Source organism: Haliotis rufescens, unplaced genomic scaffold (assembly GCF_023055435.1).
Source record: "Haliotis rufescens isolate VD_foot unplaced genomic scaffold, xgHalRufe1.0.p SCAF_8, whole genome shotgun sequence".
Lineage (NCBI taxonomy): Eukaryota > Metazoa > Mollusca > Gastropoda > Lepetellida > Haliotidae > Haliotis > Haliotis rufescens.
In genome coordinates this window covers 1986423-2008295 of record NW_025964372.1, presented here as the reverse complement: position 1 = coordinate 2008295, position 21873 = coordinate 1986423, and the positions used below count along the sequence as shown (strand labels likewise).

General features: G+C 37.8%; 1 protein-coding gene across 2 annotated transcripts; it reads left to right on the top strand.

The window, feature by feature from the left end:
- Positions 1 to 1101: 1101 nt before the first annotated feature.
- Positions 1102 to 19534, top strand: LOC124144639 (glycoprotein 3-alpha-L-fucosyltransferase A-like). 2 transcript variants are annotated; one of them, XM_046514167.2, is made up of 2 exons: positions 1102 to 1187; positions 18125 to 19534. In XM_046514167.2, the coding sequence occupies exons 1-2, from the start codon at positions 1177 to 1179 to the stop codon at positions 19305 to 19307; spliced, it is 1194 nt and encodes a 397-aa protein (XP_046370123.2). In that variant the 5' UTR covers positions 1102 to 1176; the 3' UTR covers positions 19308 to 19534. The 2 variants fall into 2 exon arrangements, with proteins under 2 accessions (XP_046370123.2, XP_046370124.2); XM_046514168.2 differs by having other exon boundaries at positions 1175 to 1302.
- Positions 19535 to 21873: the final 2339 nt, after the last annotated feature.

The following is a 21873-nucleotide window of genomic DNA, read 5'->3' as shown; positions in this document are numbered from 1 at the left end:
CCTATGTAATTCGAGTGTTTCAAATAATTTATAATCAATATCAACTTATGATAAGCATGTGTCTATGAATCACTTCGAAAAAGGTTTCATAAGTCCGAATTGAGATATTTTTAATGTAAAACTATTCGGGTTTTTTGTAAGTTTGTGAAGGGATAAACAAGTATGTAGTGATAGGGAACCTTGAAGTTGTACTCAGGATGCATATGTCTGAGAAAGCGATACATCAACAGGGGGATGGGCACATGTGTCATTCAGTCAACACGCACACCCCACAACACCACATTCGCTTCCAATAGATTTATGAATTTAAGCACAAACATACCAGTACACACCATCTAGCATGGACATGTGAAATAGTAAGAAAACAAAGATATTCGAGCCCGGGGAGACATTAAGGCCAATGAGGGTGTAGTGCTCTGAGCCAAGGGGGAGTCATCTCAGCCCTGGTTCAATACACTCCACGGTGATCTCACCCCAGGCGCAAATGAGCCGGGGCTGAGTTCTGCCTTCTTCACCGGCCTTGTACATCAGTGTTCTCTGAAAAGGGGAGCCCAAACATTTTGGATATCAGGACATACAGTGAGCATTTGTTAAATATATTTATATTAAAATACTTTTGCTTTTGTGTAATGTTCTTTTCGGAGAATAACAGTGAAATCGAAAATTATATTGTTGTGGTAATATTGTAAATGAAAATTGATCACAGGTTTCGCCATAAAAGAAAACATTTCACTGAATATCTTGATAAGATGATGTGTTTTTGGTCTAAAAAACTGCTTGCTTCTCCCTAAATTTATTTGAGAAACAATTGATGTCTTGAATCATTGACCGAAACATATTCTCTCTCAAACAAACGACAACCTGCCCCGTATGTTCAACCGATAGTACACAATCAAGGAGAAGACCATGGCCGCTTTCTAACTTGAATCAGATCATTGCAGTGTTTGTATGTTTGTAACTAAAGCTTTCGAAAGGAAATGTTTCTACAATGAATATCCCTGTATGTTTCCTTATCTCGTATCACATACTCATGCCCCGCATTGCGTGCACAAAAGGGTAATCACTTTTGCAAATGTCTGTATTGAACAGACATCACGTGATTGCGTAGATTATGTGCACATATGGCTAGGTTTTAGGAGTCTTTCAATACGGCGCACAGACTGATTGCACGTCGCGATGGCGAAACTGTAAGTGTGATTCGACTTTCTACCATCACAGTGTCTGGAAATAGGGATGTACTCAAAGGATCTTTCTGAAATATTGTTATATTGAACATTCAGAGCTTTAGAGAATGAAGATAATGTACGTACTATTTTCTTGTTTAACACTGTAGTATTCCAGCTGTATGGCGATGGTCTGTAAATTCTCGAATCTGGTCCAAACGGCATATATTCATACAATATTGGAATGTTGTTCGTCCAGTTAGTTTACTTTCTGTCGGTTATATCCGGACTTCCTTATGAAAACGAGAGGAGTAGTATTGAACCATCACGTACAAGACAAGTTAGATTGCTGTTGTGATACGGATGTTATGTTATGTTATGTTATGTTATGTTATGTTATGTTATGTTATGTTATGTTATGTTATGTTATGTTATGTTATGTTATTGTGTGAATTTGAAATCCAAGTGTTGAGGACATGGTCATAACGTGTGGGACTGCCGTTATTTAGAGTTATGAGATTGTTACATTTCTCAATGATTTTGCCGCATTTGCACGAATCGTGCCTGTCCTCCCACAAAGGACTGTGGGCATTAAAGTCACCAAGTATATCTCACTTTTGCCTACTATTTGAGCTAGTCTCATTAGCTCACCTGTGTTTGTTTCATGGATAAACCTGTGATATATGTTAGCTATGGGTATTTCACTGTCAGTCATTTGCCAGTTTTGAGGAGAGTTTAGTTGGGTTCCAAGGCTTCCTGCAATTGTATTAGCATCATGAGTAGTAGTATCATCCGTAATAGTATCCACAAAATATACCCACTTGCGAAATGCGTAGGATGTTCATAACCTACCGCGTTTGAATCCATTTTGGACGGACTAAGGATACAGAAGATAATATGGGCCTTGAAAATATCAGTTGACAAGAGAATTCCATCAATGTAAGACATCTGGCACAAAACGCCAAATTCACCCCTTCAGAGCTAGAACATGTTCAACTACAAAATCCATCCATCAATGTTGTACATAAAGTTTTATACATCGTCCAAAATGTGGCATCAATAAGAAAAGTGCAGATGATATGTCTGCAAATTGGGATCATTGTTTTGATTTGGTGGGAACAAGCATGTGGAGTTTAAGTTTCATTTGTCCGGTGGTTTCTGATGACAAGATAATTATGATGGAAGATGGACGATGGGCAAACGCTCACTTGTATTTCCGTCAGATGATCAAATAAAGAGTTTTAATTTTATTATTAATAAACAGATCATAAAGAAGCAATACATGTTTAATATTTTAATGATGGTGGTGCATGTCAGGTTCACATTCTTTCAGTTTAACTTCTTAGGGTAACTGTGTGCTTCCATTTGTCATTTTGGACAAAACAAATATACACACATTCATCATAATCAATAATATCTCGCATTGATATGTATATGGACAATCCACTTTAGATATATTCACAAAGCTTTATAAGTAATGGCTGATACTGACAATTCATGAGATAGGTACATATGTCTATAGTTGGATATTGACAAAGATAGTTGGGTAATAAAGATTTCCGGAGATCCTGTAATTCATAACAACATAATACAAACTGAAATTCATCCCAAATTGCAGTGTTACAAAGTGAGCACAGTCTGTCATTTCTATATACATTATTCCATCTTCTAGTTTCAATTGCTAGCCTGGGATTTGTTGTTCTTAACGTAATGTCTACCACGTTCGCCATAAACCATATAATCTGGAGTTCTTTGCTTAACGTTAAGGATATATTTACAATATCCTAAATGTATTCTCTGTAGGATACCTAATCTTTTAAAGCCCCAAACTTCAGAGCCATACAACAATATTGGTAGCATTAAGTTATCAAACAACTTCAGCTGACAATCAACTGGGATTTCTTATTGTCGAATGAGTTTAATAACTGCAAACATGGCTCTACTTGCTTGGTCATTGAGGGACTTGATAGCGAAACAAAACCTTCCATAATACACCCAAGTAGAGATACTGTTTAACAGTTTCAATCTCACAACCTTGCAGTGTAAACTTAAGTCTTTTCCTCGTGTATCCTTTTGAAAATATCACAACCTTTGTTTTATTTATATTGACTTTTAGCTTTTATGCTTCACAATAATTTCCAAAAGTATCTAAAGCTTTCTGTAAATCTGCAGCAGTCTCCGACAGTAAACAGTGTCATCTGCTTAAAGATGCAGGAACATTTTTATGAGAACACCAAGATGACTCTCGATATAATTATTCACAAAATCATTTTCTCTCATAAAGCATTCCAAATTGTTAATATGAAGCGCAAACAGAAAAAGAGACAAGTTTTCACCTTGGCGAACTCCATCATTTCATGTGAAAAGAATTGTCAGTATCATACATAACACACGACTTATTATTCTGACACATGTTGTACATTAACCTAAAACATTTCCCACTAATGTCACTTTTTATCATGTTAAGCCATAACCCAGATCTCCATACTGTGTCGAACGCTGTGCCGAAAATCAATGTAAGCACAAATTAACTTTTCACCAGATGATTGATCGATATCGATAAGGGACTTAAGGACAGACCGTTAAGGGTTACGAGAGACTTAAAATATATCACAGTATATACAGCATAAATATATTGGTGTAAAAGGGGTATGTCAAATATACTAGCCGTAACTAGCCATATAAAATATTTTTTCTTCGTTGGAGAATTAAAAAGCAGGTTTGGGCTGTAAAATATACATAATATTTAAAAAGTACAATAATAAGTTTAGCAGTATTGCATAACTCTAGAAAGTTGGGATAGCTAAAACTGACCTTTTCGTATAAACTTTCACTTAAGGACGCATATGTGATCAATAGTTGAATGTTTTTTTCACAAGCCGGCTTGTGTTTCCCCAATTTCTGAAGTAGCTTGTAACCGACTATTTATGATAGCTGTGAAAAGCTTGCCAGGCAACTTACAAGTGAGATACCGCGGTATACTCAGGCCCAGTGGGATTGCCTTTGTTTTTATAGAATGGCTTCATGTAACCGGGAAGCCAGGCTTCTGGGATAACACCATTCTCAAATATTACATTACACAATTTCAGGTAAATTTTGTTAGATATGTTATCTAATCCTCAACTTTTATTGCATTTCAACCTATTGCAAGCAGATCTTACCTCTTCTAGATCTTCTGTTATAGGTATATCAAGATAAGATATATCACTTGGTAGATGATCAATATCAATATCGACTGCTTCATTAAAACTTTTAAAATATGCAAACAACGCGTCAATACTTAAACTTTTATCAGATTCCTTTTTACGAAATGATTTTAAGATATTCCAAAATGTTTTGGGGTCCTTGTTCATGGTCACTGTGAGTGTTTCCGCACACTTCTGCTTGTATGCATAACGTGATTGTTTTAATGCTTTACTGTGCGTTTTAGGGGCAGTTTGAAAGCATTGCCTATTGTGTATAGTTTTATAGCGTCCGAATTCTTTTTTACATTTGTGGTACTTTTTGCGAGCTGTATAGCACTTTGTGTCGAACAAAGGTGGAGATGAGTTTTCAGATTTTATTTTCTTGTTACTCGTTTTAAAGCCAAATGTGTATATGCTGAGCTGCATTTATCACATAGTTGTTGTGTTATCCTATTAATTTCATCTTTAAGATTATCAGTTCTTTATCATTAGGCTAGGATCCCATTTTCTACTATGTTTTGCGCTTGCTTTTTCATGACTAGATTGTGTACTGTTATCATTCGCGTGATGTGAGATATCTGATTGGATGTGTACAAGAAGTTCAATTCGACAATGGACGTCCGAGAAAATGGGATCGAACTCTTTAACGATACATTCCTTAAAGAAAGGAAACAAGTCTGCAGAGGATAGACTACGCTAGAATTTTTACAAGTCACTGCTCCTACTTTCTTATCTGTCCCAACTCGGCTGTTAACGATAAACATGGCGTTGTTTTTACACATATCCAAGAGTTTATAGCCATATGAATTTGTCACGTCATCCACTGAGTGCCTATCACACTCAATATGCACGTGCCGAGTCCGTGCAATTAATCCAGGCGTGCCAGTACCTAGACTTGCCCCGGGCGTGAGCTTAGTTTATTGATGACAATGACATAATCTTCATATTATTATTTTATTTATTTATCTGTTTTTGCTTTATATTTATCTATGACTTCTGTTCACACAATCTGTTAGGAAAACATATCTTATATTATTTACCCCCCTCAGTTAGCTTCTCATTATTCCATACCAAACTTTGGTGACTTTGATTTTAGGCTTTCTTCTTACTGTTCAATTTACCAATCTTTATCACTTACATTTTCCCCAGCAAATCCTTATGTTTTACTGTCCCTATTGTGCACATATTACCATGTATGTTATCCCTGTTATTTCCGAATTTAATTTTGAAGTCATCTTCACACTTCTAATTCCAATCACCGATAGTCTGTCTGTATATGATACATGACTTGAAATGAACTTCGACGATGGGGGTTGATATTGTACATAACAGCCAGTCGGTGGGCATATTTGCAACAGCAATGTACTCAAAGAACACGCACATGTTCCATAATTGTTTATATTTTTGTAATGCGGGTAATCTATATATATAGATCACATCTCCTCTACTACGTTATCCTACAAATGATTATGTTACTCTGCTGCTGAGTTACAACACTATGATAATATCTGTATGACATAAACGTGGTTGCATCCTGGCATTCCGGATATTCAAGTCTCTATTCCTGGCTATCATTTACCGTTTAGGCTTGATCGCAACACTAGAGGTGGTGGCGTCGCAATATACATTATGTCAGGACTAGTTTACACGTTAAACAAATGGACCAATTAACTACAATTGGACATGAAGGTATATGGACTCAGGTCATATCCATAAATTGAAGTGTATTAATTGGATCTTTTTATAGAGCAGACAAAATCAACTCATACTGGGATCTCATTGACAAATCAATAGGTAATGCCATAGGCCTTAATACTGATACAATTATAACAATGGGTTTTAACATTGATTTTCTTGGAGTAATTGAATATCTACAATCGGCATATGGTCTAAAACAGATAATCGGTCCTTGGACCATTATTATTTTTCATCTTTATAAATGACCTGGTTGATGAAACACAGTAATATACGTCACTTTATATTATTGTCGATGATCCTAACACAGCAGCAATTAATCAAAATGTTGATCTAGAAAGGATATCCGTATGGGCGAATAAATGGCAAGTAACGTTTATTCCACACAAAACTGAAAACATAATGTTTGTAAGAAAAATTAACTTAAGTCAAAAACCTGTTCTTAAAATTAAAGGTACTCCAATAGCAGAGGTCTCATCGCACAAACACCTAGGTCTCATTTTACAGCAAGATAGCTACTGGTCAAATCATATAGATAATATAGTAGACGAAGAAAGCCCAATGATTAACTGCTTTAGAACTTTAAAATACTGCCTGTCCAGAAAAAAACCCGTTACAGAATTTATATATATCATTTATTTTACCAATATTATACTATTGTGACCAGGTATGGGATTATTGTTCTCAAGAACAAGCTTTGGTATAGGAAAGGCTAAATTTAGAAGCACTGAGAACAATATGTCGGGCTACTCGTGGTACTCGTGGTACCAGCCACGAGTCTCTATACTCTGAAACTGACCTTACACCCTTATCCAAAAGACGGCAATCTCATAAATTAAAAACATTTGATAAAACAGTTAACATGTTGGACCCTTATTATCTATGTAATCTTGTTGCTGCTAATGTCTCAGCGGGCGCACGTTGCAATTTAAGAACTTCTTCACAGCTACAGACTGTAAATGCTAGAACAGTTAACTACCACAAATCATTTTGACCCGACACAGTGCGAATGTGGAATGAATTACCGGATGATGTTCAGTCAAAATATGCTGTAAATGACTACACTAAAGGTATCACCACGACAGAAAATCCTAAAATATTAGGCTTTAACTTAGACTGTGGTACCCGTATCTGTCCACTTATCCATTGCCGCCTCAGGTTAGGATGAAGTGATTTAAATGCACACAAATATCACAGACATATTCATGAGTCTACTACCTGCTCCTTTGGATATCAATATGGGGATCCTACACTTGGATATGACTTGGGTTCAGTATTATATGGAAATGCTACAACATCTACTGATACTAGCCTTGCTATTGTACAATCTGTCCTTTTGTTCATTGCAAAATCTAAAAGATTTAAAATTTAAATATGTGTTCTTTACGATGATATCAATCAAATAGTTGTTTGTATGTGTGATTTGCTGGTATGCTGTTTAATTTATGTACCGATATATGTATGTGTGTATTTGGGTATTTGTGTGTGACTTGTATATTCGCATCATAATATTTGCAACAGTAGGTACAATTAATCTAAATATATTATTTTATGTACAGTTTACTCTTGTTAATTGTTAAACGTCCTTTGTAGGGAGAGGTGTTTAAATAGGTTTAACCTGTTCACAATCCCATTCCTTTTTGGGAAATAAATATTGTTTAAATAAAATTCAGGAAGCATAGCTGTCTGTGGGCGTGGCTGAGTTAGGTTACATGTAAAAGCAAGCACGTGGCTCAAAGATAAGCCCGTTTCCCTCTACATTCTCAACGTAGTCTCTATGAAATGTGTTTGGTCTGTGTTCAGTCCGAATTGGCCCGTAGTTCCTTCATGTAATTTCATGAGAAGACGTTTAATAGGTCACACTGTTGTAATAAAACATGTTTATTCCTTATCCTATAATTAAAGAGTGTTGTGAATATGTCTATATCCTAAACATGTTCGGAATTGTTTAACACCCAAACATGTTCATAATCTAAACGTGTTTACAACCAAATTGTGTTACGAATGTTAATATTCTTGATTTTAATATAATGTTTATCATTTTTTTGCTGAAACGTTTTCCTGAAATATTTTTCTTGGCGATGGTTAAAATAGGACAGCATCATTACCAAGGGCTCCCAAGATAAAACTTGTCAGATCAAATAAGTACCTCTCTACAATCCACGACTCTTGCATGTTGATGTAATCATCAAAGCAAAATGAAAACCAACACCTTTCAGAGAATCCAGTATTTAATACATTAATGTGTTTAGATTTGAAGATATTAGCAAAATGGGGTTGTGTAACTGATCATTTCAGACTAATCATTGATTTCATTGCCCTAAGAAATGTACCCTAAAACCTTTGTAAATTTGATATACCAATTGTTACGATAGTTGACTGTTGCTGTTGAGTCGCGAAAGAGTTGGTTATGGAAATACCACTATTCAGTAAATTTCCAATCTAATTAAAACCACATCTTAGTACCTGCTGGTGCTACACAAAAATCTGAGGTCATCCCATTACAGGTCACGTCATTGTATAAATGTAATAACCTTAAGAAGATCCAATTTTGTCAGTGGCATCACTATTTGCACTCAACATCGTTGTCCTAAATGATGGTGCCAAACTACTTTTCTTTCTTTTTTTCAGTTGAAAAGGCAGAGGGCTTCTGCAAATGATAATGTCCTGACAAAAAGCGCTGCCGTTATTATAGCTAAAATGGATAGAATTTGTCATCAAATAAAAATAAACAACAATATCGCTTTTAAACATTTACTGTTATCTACACACAACGAACATCACTGACCCACTTTTACAAATGTTAAAATGTCATAGAACAAACCAGATGACGTCACTATTTAACATCAATATGACGTCACCTAACACCTAATAGTACATATTAATATTGATATTTCAGGAAGGCCTATTTAAAAGTGGAACAGTTAGTAGATGGTATCATATAAGACAGTTGTATAATCATGGCTTTTGTTTTTGGAAATTATGGAATGATATTGCAGTATGTTGGAGAATATGGAATGGTATTGCAGTATGTTGGAGAATATGGAATGGTATTGCAGTATGTTGGAGAATATGGAATGGTATTGCAGTATGTTGCAGAATATGGAATGGTATTGTAGTATGTTGGAGAATATGGAATGGTATTGCAGTATGTTTGAGAATATGGAATAGTTTTGTAATATGTTTAAGAATATGGAATGGTATTGTAGTATGTTGGAAAATATGGAATGGTATTGTAGTATGTTGGAGAATATGGAATGGTATTGTAGTATGTTGGAGAATATGGAATAGTTTTGTAATATTTTGGAGAATATGGAATGGTATTGTAGTATGTTGGAGAATATGGAATGGTATTGTAGTATGTTGGAGAATATGGAATGGTATTGTAGTATGTTGGAGAATATGGAATGTAATAGTAGTATATCGGAGAATGTGGAATGTAATTGTACATTGTTACATTTTTTGTTCCAAGGGTAGAAATTGCATATAAATAGATAAGCAGTAATGACGCCAGGTTTTCGCCCAAACAAATAAGTCACATACAGCTGTTAAGGTGGTCATGGATTTAGAAGATCTAGAAAGATTAGTGTTATCGATACATAGCTTTTATTCGGCACACACCCAAACCATTAACCCAGTGACAGATGTATAACAGAAAGTCAATAAAACTGGGACATCATATATACGAATTGAGTTTGTATAAAATAATACAGTCACTATTTCAGAGAAACCTTTGAGCATATATTAATTAGGGAGGTCCAACACGTTAATTAATTAAAGAAATTAAGAGTCGTCACAACACTGTTACTTCCTGCCCACGAAACCTTAACAGATTAATATTTTTATCAATATTCAAGACCTCTATTTCGATTCAGTTTATTCACCACTTTACCTTCATTGTATTGTTCCAACCGTTTATTATTTTCCACAAACAATGTCCCCCAGAAGCATGTAGCTTCAACCCCCTATCAACATGAACTTGTTCTTCATGTGCATCAAGATTTGTAGTTACGACATCTTTGCACATTCAACCGCCTGTTTCATTTCGATAAAGTGAAGTTGGTTGTATTTGCGCGTTGGCACTTCGTCGGCGTTGAGTTTTGTATATCAAATAAATACCCTCGTTCTTTCTTTATGAACATAAACGTCGGTACGACCCCACGGAACGATTTTATCATTTTATTATGTTATTACCTATTTGCTAGTCCATGAAATGAACAAACCAGAATCGTTTTTAATTCAATACCTTGCCATTCAGAATGTGTCATGGGTTGGACACCTCCCTACACAGACATTTTCCCACAATTCACTACGAATAGAGGGTCAATTCCCCACACCCATCAATATATTTATGAATTTATATTAATTGATTGTATGGATTGCATACACATCTCACAAAGATGAGATACATTTTGCTTAAGAATAGAATGCAAATGATTTGCTAACTGTTTCTAATAACTAGTGGAGGATATTGGAAATGACTTAACATGGAGAAAGCATGAAACTAGTGATAGATGTGACAGATCTCACAGGCTCATTACCTTGTCATCGTGTTAACGTTATTCTTACCAGTTTCGAAGAACTGAAACAATAGAAACTGAATTAAATTGGAAAGTGAGAGAAGAAATTAGTAGTTAATGTTTTTCATAAGAAAATAACAGTTGTTATTTTAGTACGTGTCTGGAGGAATCCCATTTTCAAAACCTTCTCTTACTCTGTAACAGTATATGATGTAAAAATAGAAACAAAACAATGAACGTGCAACAAAGCATATCCATGGACTCATTAATAAGCTTATTATTTATACAAATGTGTTGAAATTACTTGAAAACATTGTATTTATATTATATACCATGTGGGCACTTCTTCTTGTGTTACTTACACTACAATGTGAAAAGCCACCACAGTCACTACATGGAAGCTGCGCACAAAGTTTGTTACATTTCAAGTTTCGTTCATTACTATATGTACTATATTTAGCTACCGTGTGTGAATACAAGTACTACTTGTCTCCTCAGTTTTAAGTTTCATAATGTTTTACACAGGTGGTATATTTAAGCAACTTTGTAGTGTCTTTGCAATATCGTATTCTTGGACACCGCAGGTGCACAGGAAAGCTGTTGAGTAAAATCAGTCCCGATTAAAAGCTTAATCAATTTGTTTCACCATGACCTTCTATACATTTTCCCATATATCACACAATCAGTTGACACTGACACCGCGGTTAAATTTTACACAGTTATTTGCGCACCGATTGGATAACTCCTACCGACAGAGTGGGGTGATGGTTCAAAGCGAAGCGGACGACGTCTTTTGCCTCATAAATTGCTAGGCGGAACTTGTCTCCCCCCCCCCCCCCCCCCCCACCCCCCCCCCCACCCCCACCCTCCCCCACCACCACACCCCACATTCCCCCACACACACAATGAAAATTTAATAGCGTCAGCAGGGATTATAGAGGCCATGAGACATTACTTTAGTTGCTTTTTACACACTCGAATATTAAGACATTTGTACGGAAGCGTAGTAGGGCCACGGTGAAATGTTTTTGTCTAAGTATCTCCTACGCAGGACTTAGTATCTTCTACGTAGGACTTACTATCTCCTACGTAGGACTTACTATCTCCTACGTAGGACTGAGTATGGCCTAGAATTACTATCTCCTACGTAGGACTTAGTATGGACTAGAATAACTATCTCCTACGTAGGACTTACTATCTCTTACGTAGGACTCAGTATGGCCTAGGATGACTATCTCCTACGTAGGAGATAGTAAGTCCTACTTAGGAAATAATAAGTCCGACGTAGAAGATACTTAGACAAAAAAATTCACTTAGGCCCTACTACGCTTCCGTACATTTGGCTTATTTTGATAACATCTCGGTAACAAATCATATCTCTCGCTGAAATCCTCGAGTATAGTTATGGTGCTGTAAAAAAAAAAAACATACTCAGGGCGACCAGTCATGACTTACCAAGTTCCTTAAAGTGAAGTTAGTTTTAGACATGTTAAAAGCGATTAATCCCACAAGATATTGCTGAGAACTGTCTCTCGGACGGTAATGGGTGATGATGTCTATGATAGTGTTACTGGGGAATATTGAAGTTAGGTGCTAGCATTCAAACTGTCAATCGTCTCAACAGGACCATGACTTTGGTTACATATCGACTCGGGGGCACGGGTGGCCCAGTCGTCTAAGGCGCCGCGATTCGCTGTGCAGAGTTGCGTCCCTTGGGCACGCCAGAAACCTATGATTGTGGGTTCGAATCCCGGTTCGCCCCGATTATGTTTCTAGGTTTGTCAGCACCATACCCGTGCTCGTGGGTTTCACCGAAGTGGTAAACGTCTGAGACCTGCATCACTTCGGGCTTTCCTCCCACATTAAGCTGACACGCCGTGATATAACTGGAATACTGTTAAAAGCGGCGTAAAACCCAACTCACTCACTCACATATGGACTCCCTGTATTTAGTTATCGGTAATATTCATGCTACTGCGGTCCAAATGTATCAGCTTTGTCATCTATTGTTGCAAGCTTGACTGATTTCTTTACACAATAAACATTCTATTTGATCATGAACTACTGACACATTCAAGCACCTGTGTTTTTAGAACATGTACATTTCAAGTAAAGCAGCCATGTTATATGTAGTCCAACAACCTGGTAATAATTTCATCGGAATACAGCTGACAAATCGCTGGTGTGATGTAACATTTAAACAGACTCACAGACAATATATATTTCTCGAGAGAGTAGGACAATTTCCCGTACTGCCATCTCCCTTGACTGATAATATTAATAACGTATATAACTGTTATATTTACAATTTGATAATACAACTATAATAATGTGAATATTAAAATTCATAATCACTCGTCAATTTGACCAAAATGTCACCAACTGTAAGTTGTCACAGCTACACACTGATCGTCTTTAACACAAACATATTTTTGTTATTCACAGATGTGTATCCTGAACGTGCCACCACACTTCAGGGGATTAACAGTTAGAGCCCAAAACACGCACAGTAGTGATTGAGTGAACTCAACTGAGGATTTTATGAGCATCTATCAAAACCTATGAACGCTAACTCAGTTCAATGGCATTTCAATAAGTAAGGCCCTTTCAGTGACCAGTTAACAACCAAACATAAAATACTGGGAACTTCATTGTAAATTGGCAAATGCACCTGTGATTGTCTAGTTCAACTCCCACAATCGCGGTGGCCGTAGTCCTTTATATCAAGGTTTTAAGAATCGAGTAATTATAAAACGAAGGCGAGATGCCCGCATACACTGGAAATGCTGTTTGCTGTATGTTCAGCCATCGCCAACACTCCTAATGATCTTATCACGACCACAAACCTTGAGCATAACCATTGTCATGACACTAACCATATATATATATGATAGTTGTGTGGACATGTAAAGCCAATAAAATAAATGAGACGACCTCTGCTGTCTGTCTCCTAAATCAGCCGGGGAGAGGCGACCCCGACATAGAATGCATGAACTGGTGGAGTGACTTCCTTCCATCAGTGTGAAAGGATTGCCCAGAGGGAAAGAGAGGATTGAAAATCCTTAAGATATCGTTTCTGCATTGTATAAGCATTAGCAACCAATTTCCTCTAATAATAAACTGATTGGTATCCGTTGGTATCCCAAGCAGCAATACTCAGTATGTGCATTGGGCAATTGTAAAACTCACAAACCCTAATGAGATTCTGTGTACATGGTCACGCCAGGTGTTTGTTAGGATCACAAATTCGTTACGAACATCACCTGGAGTGATTCATACGGTCAAAAATTAAAACGAAAATTCCCGCAATCCACATACACAATCACTTAACTAATTGCGAACATTTACCTACCCGCGACAATCGTGTCAACTCGGGGCTTCCCGAAGCTATTAACGCGTATCTAAATTCACTACTGTTCTACTGTCGGCTCGTCACAATGGCTAGACTTGGACCCTAGTACCGATGTACCGTTAAGACCTGCATTGGCAAATGTACAACAGTTGGAAATTTTGTCAGAAATTTCACTGTACACAACCACCCACCAGAAGACACCAGCAGAATCCAGTTCCTTGGCAGATTAAGGAAGAGAGCAAGAGAAGAACCAACCTCTCCTATGCCAGCCCTCTACAACGACGAGGTCTTGAGACATGATCCGGAGGCTGCAGCTATATTTCCCTCCTTCAGCTCAGTCGGCAGCGCCATGTACAGACACCGCAGTCACACCATCCCGAAACTCCCTAAAACCAGAGCTGAAGTCGACATTGCAGCACCCTGGAGAGAGACCCATGATGGTGAGCGGTTTCTGCTTTTTGCCGACGGTGAAGAAGACAAGATGCTGGTATTTGCAACTGATGATCAGTCCTCCAGTCAGCTTCCATTGTCTACATGGATGGTACTTTCTCCGCCTGCCCAGATCTTTGGAATCAGCTTTACATACTGCATGCACGGAAAGGAAGCATTACCTATCCCCTAGTCTACGCATTGATGCCTGATCGTCGGACTACAACTTACCAACGCCTCTTTGCTCAGTTGAAGGTCCACATCCAACATCTACTGAACCAACCATTCAACCCAGAGACATTCCATGTGGACTTTGAAGTTACTGCCATTAGAGCCCTCCGGACAGAGTCTCAAGGTTCAGACATCAAGAGTGTTTCTTCCACTTTACCCAGGCGATTTGGCGGAAAACACAGGAGCTTGGTCTTGCTGTTGGATACAGAGATAACCCCCTTGTGGAACAGTGGATCCGACGAGCTGCTGCCTTGCCGCTGCTGCCTCTTCAACAGGTTCAGGATGCATGGATTGACTCCATGATGGTTCACGCAAACAATTCCAGCAACCGAGCACTGATTAAGACGGGCCGAAATTGTGTTGAAATCTGGTGAACACGGATCAATGGCTGCTCATTAACGCAAGAATCACATCTCATTGTTCTGTTTTCTCTCTATATTCATTTGATCTATTTGTCAAATTCAACTGAAACCCGGTCCCGTGTTACACGTATGGCACACGCGTGCTCGACGGGTTGCACACGCGCTGCACACCCGGTGCACATCCGTGTTCAACGGGTGCTCAACCCGTGTGCAACCCGTCAAGCATCCATGTCACATACGATTGAACACGACTGTCATACGACCTTCATACGACTTTCATAAGACTGAACACGACTTTTCAGCTCGGCTTAAATCGTGTTATAAATTTTTGCATGGCAAAAATTTATAACACGATTTAAGTCGAGCTGCGAAGTCCATACGACCGCGCGCGACCGACCACGACTTAACACGAATGAACACGAATGAGTGCGCGACCTTCATACGTTCTAACACGATTTAAGGAAAAACGTTAAATCGTGTTCATTCGTGTTCAGCTTCGTGAATGTGAGATAGGGGCTTAATGGTGCCACTTTGGTATCATAATTATATTTTTGTTAAATCGAAATTTCTCGTTATTTCAATTATTGTCTCGGAAATGTTTTCAAATAAACTTCTAATAACGAGAGAATAATCGAAGAAAGGAGAGAAAAAATCGACTTTTCTAGTTTTGAAATATACTTGAAATAACGAGCAAATAATCCATATTTCGAGTTATTGAAGCAAACTGGAAATAACGAAAAAAACCTCGAAATTTCGAGTAAATAATTGAAATAACGAGAAATAATCGAAGTAACGAGAAACTTATCGAAATTTCGAGTTTTTTATATAAACTTGAAATAACGAGAAATGAATTGAAGGAACGAGAATAAATACAGATTCGAAGAAAATAATTGAAATAACTCGATTTATATTTCGAAATTTTAAGTTTTTGAAATAAACATACTGAACGCAACTGAACTCGATCTTCATACGACTGAACACGATCTTCATACGATTGAACACGACTGTCATACGACCTTCATACGACCTTCACTGAACACGACTTTTCAGCTCGGCTTAAATCGTGTTGTACATTTTTGCATTTGCATTGCAAAAATTGATAGCACGGTTTAAGTCGAGCTACGACGTCCATACGACCGCGCGCGACCGACCACGACTAAACACGAATGAACACGAATGAGTGCGCGACCTTCATACGTTCTAACACGATTTAAGGAAAAACGTTAAATCGTGTTCATTCGTGTTCAGATTCGTGAAAGTGAGATAGGGGCTTTAGAGTATAAATAGTTCAAATTCCACAACAACACACAAGTGAGTTGCACTTCGTGCTGACGTCACCTTATGAAGTTATTTCTGGGTCAGGGCCTTCTCGTCATAAAGCTTCATAACGGGTGTCAGATGAGAGATCACTTGGCAGTCACTTCCCATAATCTCCGTCCTTCGTTACTTTCGTTAGATCTTCTGTCTGGTAATCAAAATAGAAACTTTCACCATTGATAAATACAGAGTCATTCCTCAAAAATGCACATTGACCTTTTTCTCTAGCATTTATCATGTACACGCCTAGTTTCTTTCCCTTAGTGTAAACGAAAAGTCCTCTGACACATGCTATGCAGACGTTTCCTTTAACTGCTCTTAGGCCTCTACACACAAATGCTTCATCATCCCTTGATCCAAACTATACAATTGTAGGCGGATTCGATCCTTGTTCACGTTTAGCACCCAGTCTATAAACAGTATCAAAACGAATGTTGTCATAATTACTCATATGAAGCTTTTCTTTCAAGAAATTTCTTACTTTTTCTTTGGTTTCATATTCTTCATCCCTCCGTCCATTTCAAAAAGTAGATTATTTTTCCTTGGGTAATTCTCACTTCTATCTAATGTATCTTCTAAGGCCGCAATCTTAATGGATTGTTTTGACACAACTGACTGATAAAGAGTCTCCAAGCTGGGTCAAATGAAAGCAACGTTCCACCACTCGTCGCACGGGCCTGGCATACATGGATACCTGCATTACAAAGCAAATTCTTTGTTGGACACATGTGAAACTCATTTAGATATTGTTCATAAAATGAATCCGATATATACCTCTCCGGTCAGCCTGCACAATCCCGCACCTCATCCACAATGTAAAGTTTCAGTGTCCAACTGGCCATTCTCTGGCGTTAATTAGAAGCCACTGACCCACACATGAATCCTTACTGCTGGCCATGGTAAGAACAGCCTAGCTGCTGTAATAGTTTGTATTGGCCAGCCTTGTGAATATTTAGATAGATAATTAACTTACTTAACTCGGCACTACAACAGCTACATATTATATAGCGTTGCGTAATACTACCTTATGTTTAAGTTGATTCTAGGTACCATTTTGTGACAAAGCTAAATATACGCTACGCTACCGCATGAAAATATAGACTGTATATGCATCTTGCAAGTTAAATAGATAATGATAGACATTAAAGGGGAATATAATAATGCATGTCGAAATATATGAGAGAAATATTGGTTTCCCATTTTAATGACACAGAAGCTGGAAGAGCCCACGACGCAATATAATTTAAACATCACTGGATAGTGCCTAGGTATTAAACAGTAAATAATATATTATGAGCAGCCATTTAGAACTAGAATGTATTGTACTTGTACATATTAGATTGATTGTTACAATATGTCAGTACTAATTCATTTTCTAGATAAAAATAACAGTGTAATAAAAGATTTAGACATAAAATAAGAACAATATTTCAATGTTTCTTTCCTTGAAACTAGAGAGGAGAGAGCTGTGAGGTCCTTAGGGATTATTCACGGTTTGCCGAGGACCAGCCTTGAAGGAGTTATAATACCAGGGTCACATATTTTCAGTTTAACTACTTAGGGTAGTTTTGTACTTGCATTTGTCATTTTGGACAAAAACAAATGATTGCCGGGAGAGACTTTGAAATCCGCCGGGAAAAGAAACTGAGTATAACACCACGGTGAATCTCACACATCAGAGCACATCAGAGTTCGAAACAAAGGTTAAGTTATGATGTCTACAGGGTATATACATGTTTCAAAGCCTGAAGATATAATATAACATGCATTAACATTTTGTGTTGTACAATAGAATAAAATCGAAAAAAGCCTTTCGATATTAATAAGAATTATTCGCGCACACATTCATATATAATCTTCTTTGTTTCAGTGCAAATCGATGGGCGTTCACAGTATGTGGAGGAATGCTGCTCGTGTGTATCTTAATACTATACGTAACTTCTCGAAGTGATACACAACATCAACCGCTCTCCAAAATCATCCTAAATTCCAAACAAGCATTCTTTAGACTTCAGCACACGTGGTCTGGGGCCACCAACAAGGTGGTCCCAACTGATCCCAAGACAATCCTTTGGTACTTTACACCGAGATATTTACCCACCAACCTTACAAGCAGGGTTCCTGTAAGTGCCTGCCCTCAATCCAACTGTTTCGTGACTCGGAATAGAACATTTCTGCAAAGCAGTGAAGCAGTTTTATTTAACGCACAGTACATCAAGGGCGCCCTTCCACCTCGAAAGGCAGGCCAAGTGTGGATTTTTCACAACAATGAGCCACCTTATCTGTTTGCCAATGACAGAGATTTTTACAAACAACCATGGTCGTCCGCATTCAACTGGACCATGACCTTTAGGCATGATTCTGACATATTCAGGCCGTATGCTTTACTGAAGAAGAGAAGAACAGTGCCTCTGAAGAACTATAGTGCTATTGTCAAGAAGAAGACGAAATTGGTTGCATGGATGGTCAGTAACTGTCTTGACTGGAGCAAAAGAATAGCGTATGGCAAGGAACTGCAGAAACATATTCCAGTAGATATTTATGGCCTATGTGGGAAAATGACATTTCGCAGAGAGCAAAATAAGGATTGGCTAAAATACGTAAACGAAACCTACAAATTTTATCTTGGATTTGAAAATAATTATTGTAAGGACTACATAACTGAGAAGTTTTTCAATAACTTTAACCTTGACCTTGTGACCGTGGTTCGCGGCGGCGGTAACTACAGCCGTGATGCTCCACCAGGTACATACATCAACGTTGACGACTTCCAGTCTCCCAAGCATCTGGCTGAACACTTATGGTTTCTACACAACAATACTGATAAGTACATCGACATCCTTAAACGCAAAGAGGAATATTATTATGAAGCAGAAGAGTACCTCTACGTGGATCCTGGAGGATCTCTGTTCCTTGAGCACTACTATGAACAGGAGTCTTTATGTGAAATTTGTAGGAAGCTAAACAACATTGAAAATCACTCGAAAACTATACCGGACATTATTCCATGGTGGAGAGATGGTATTTGTAGAAATCCTACAAAACCCTTTTAAACCAGAGTTTGACTGTTTACATGCACAGTGAAAAACCTCATTAATCGGGACTATGCTCGTGAGTACCCATAAAATAAATATAAATATAAATATGCATGCATGCTCGGCCAAGATGTTTTTGTACATATTCTATATTTATATGTATATGTATTGTGTTGTTGAAATAATTGTGTACCTCTGATGCCGCTGATAGCGGCCTGAGCGTAAATAAAGTTCAGTTCAGTTCAGTCGTGATTAAAACATCATTGATTAAGGAATCCTATGTCAATAAAATATGCCAACATATGTACGTGTATTTAGAGAATAGCCAAGCAGCAACAAGAGAGGTCCCAGGTGGGGTACTTTTGTAAACTGAGCCTTTTTGTCCAAGTCGCGAGGATGTTATGCTATATATTACCCATTTCCTGTAACATGTAAAAAAATGTGGGTTTCCTTATCTCAATTGTAGACATGAGGCAAATGTGTTTATTGTTGAGACGACAATCAGAATTTAATTAAACGCTTTAGCATAAAATGACCCCCTTTCAACATCAAAACAAATAACACTTTTTCAGGTATTATCAGCCAACATTTTCATTTCCAGCTTTCACATACACATTTCACGTTTGACCCATATCGATCGCATATATATGGCAGTTTCGGGTCGTGAACAAGAGCTCAATTGTCGATTGGTTATCATAAACCTTTATTGGTTGCAAAAAACAAAAAACAAATATCCTCAAACAGAATTAAATATTTTTAGATTTATGGCTTTACCCATGCATGTTTTAGCTCCTTTACCCATGCATGTTTAGCGCCATAACCCATGCAAGTTTTAGCGTCTTTACCCATGCATGTTTAGCGCCATAACCCATGCAAGTTTTAGCGTCTTTATCCATGCATGTTTTAGCGCCATAACCCATGCATGTTTTAGCTCCTTTACCCATGCATGTTTTAGCGCCATAACCCATGCTTGTTTTAGCGCCATAACCCATGCATGTTTTAGCGTCTTTACCCATGCATGTTTTAGCGCCTTTACCATGCATGTTTTAGCTCCTTTACCCATGCATGTTTGAGCGTCTTTACCCATGCATGTTTTAGCGTCTTAACCCATGCATGTTTTAGCGTCTTTATCCATGCATATTTTAGCTCCTTTACCCATGCATGTTTTAGCGTCTTTACCCATGCATGTTTTAGCGCCTTTACCCATGCATGTTTTAGCGCCTTTATCCATGCATGTTTTAGCGCCTTTACCCATGCATGTTTTAGCGTCTTAACCCATGCATGTTTTAGCGTCTTTATCCATGCATATTTTAGCTCCTTTACCCATGCATGTTTTAGCGTCTTTACCCATGCATGTTTTAGCTCCTTTACCCATGCATGTTTTAGCGTCTTTACCCATGCATGTTTTAGCGCCTTTATCCATGCATGTTTTAGCGCCTTTACCCATGCATGTTTTAGCGTCTTTATCCATGCATGTTTTAGCGTCTTTATCCATGCATGTTTTAGCGTCTTAACCCATGCATGTTTTAGCGCCTTTATCCATGCATGTTTTAGCGCCATAACCCATGCATGTTTTAGCGACGTTATCCTTGCATGTTTAAGCGTCTTAACCCATGCATGTTTGAACGCCTTAACCCATTAAGTTTGAGCGTCTTCACACTCACTCTTTCAGCGTCTTGACGACGCAATACAAACACTATCTGAAATCACGACACGAAGGGGCTGTATTTCACACACTTGTGCATTTCTCGGAAATGAAAGTATAATCAAAGGTCCATATGCCAAACGTTTGAAATGTAGATAAAAAAAATTATCATTTGACCGCCAAATGGGCATATATTACCACGGGAATGAAATAGAAGAGATCCTAGTGACAATGAACATATATTACCGAGGTGTGTAGATATCGTCATCGTCTTCATGTATTTCCTTACGTGTGCAATTTCGTAAATGTTGTTCACATATGACACAGATTTCATTACCCTTGAAGGAAGGATTAGATGTATCCTATGTTTCACACGCTATAGGTAAGTGTAAGATTTACATATTGACAGAAGGTAGCTTTTATTTCAGTGGTTCCGTGATGTAACTGTATTGTGGTAAAGGATATTTGGAGCGCAGAAAACATATACGCGTACTCCTATTTGAGATGATATCAGAGATGGCAATTTCAACTTTCTTTTCATTTGAGTATGGGTTTTGGCTTTTGTTGGATCTTGGGTTGAATTTTGTATAGCCCTCTGCCGATCTTACTTGCGTCCCCTTGGACTTGCCATCTTTGGGCTATGGAGGCTTTGACTTTGCTTTTTATCTCTAGTTTACAAAAGGGAATAGGCTGTATCTCCGCTTTGTCGAGAACTAGCTTCGGTAGTGAAATGCTAGTACCAGATGTCATCTTGTTTTCTAGCAGTTGAGTCAATATTCATCACGTGACTGGTCAAAACTGATCATATGACGAGTCAACATTCGAGGTCAGTGGCAGTCATATGATTCTGGGGTAAACATACAAATGTATTTGTCTTCACGTGGTACGGATTAACCAATGGAATTCCAGGATTCTTTATACAGGTATAACAAATTATAT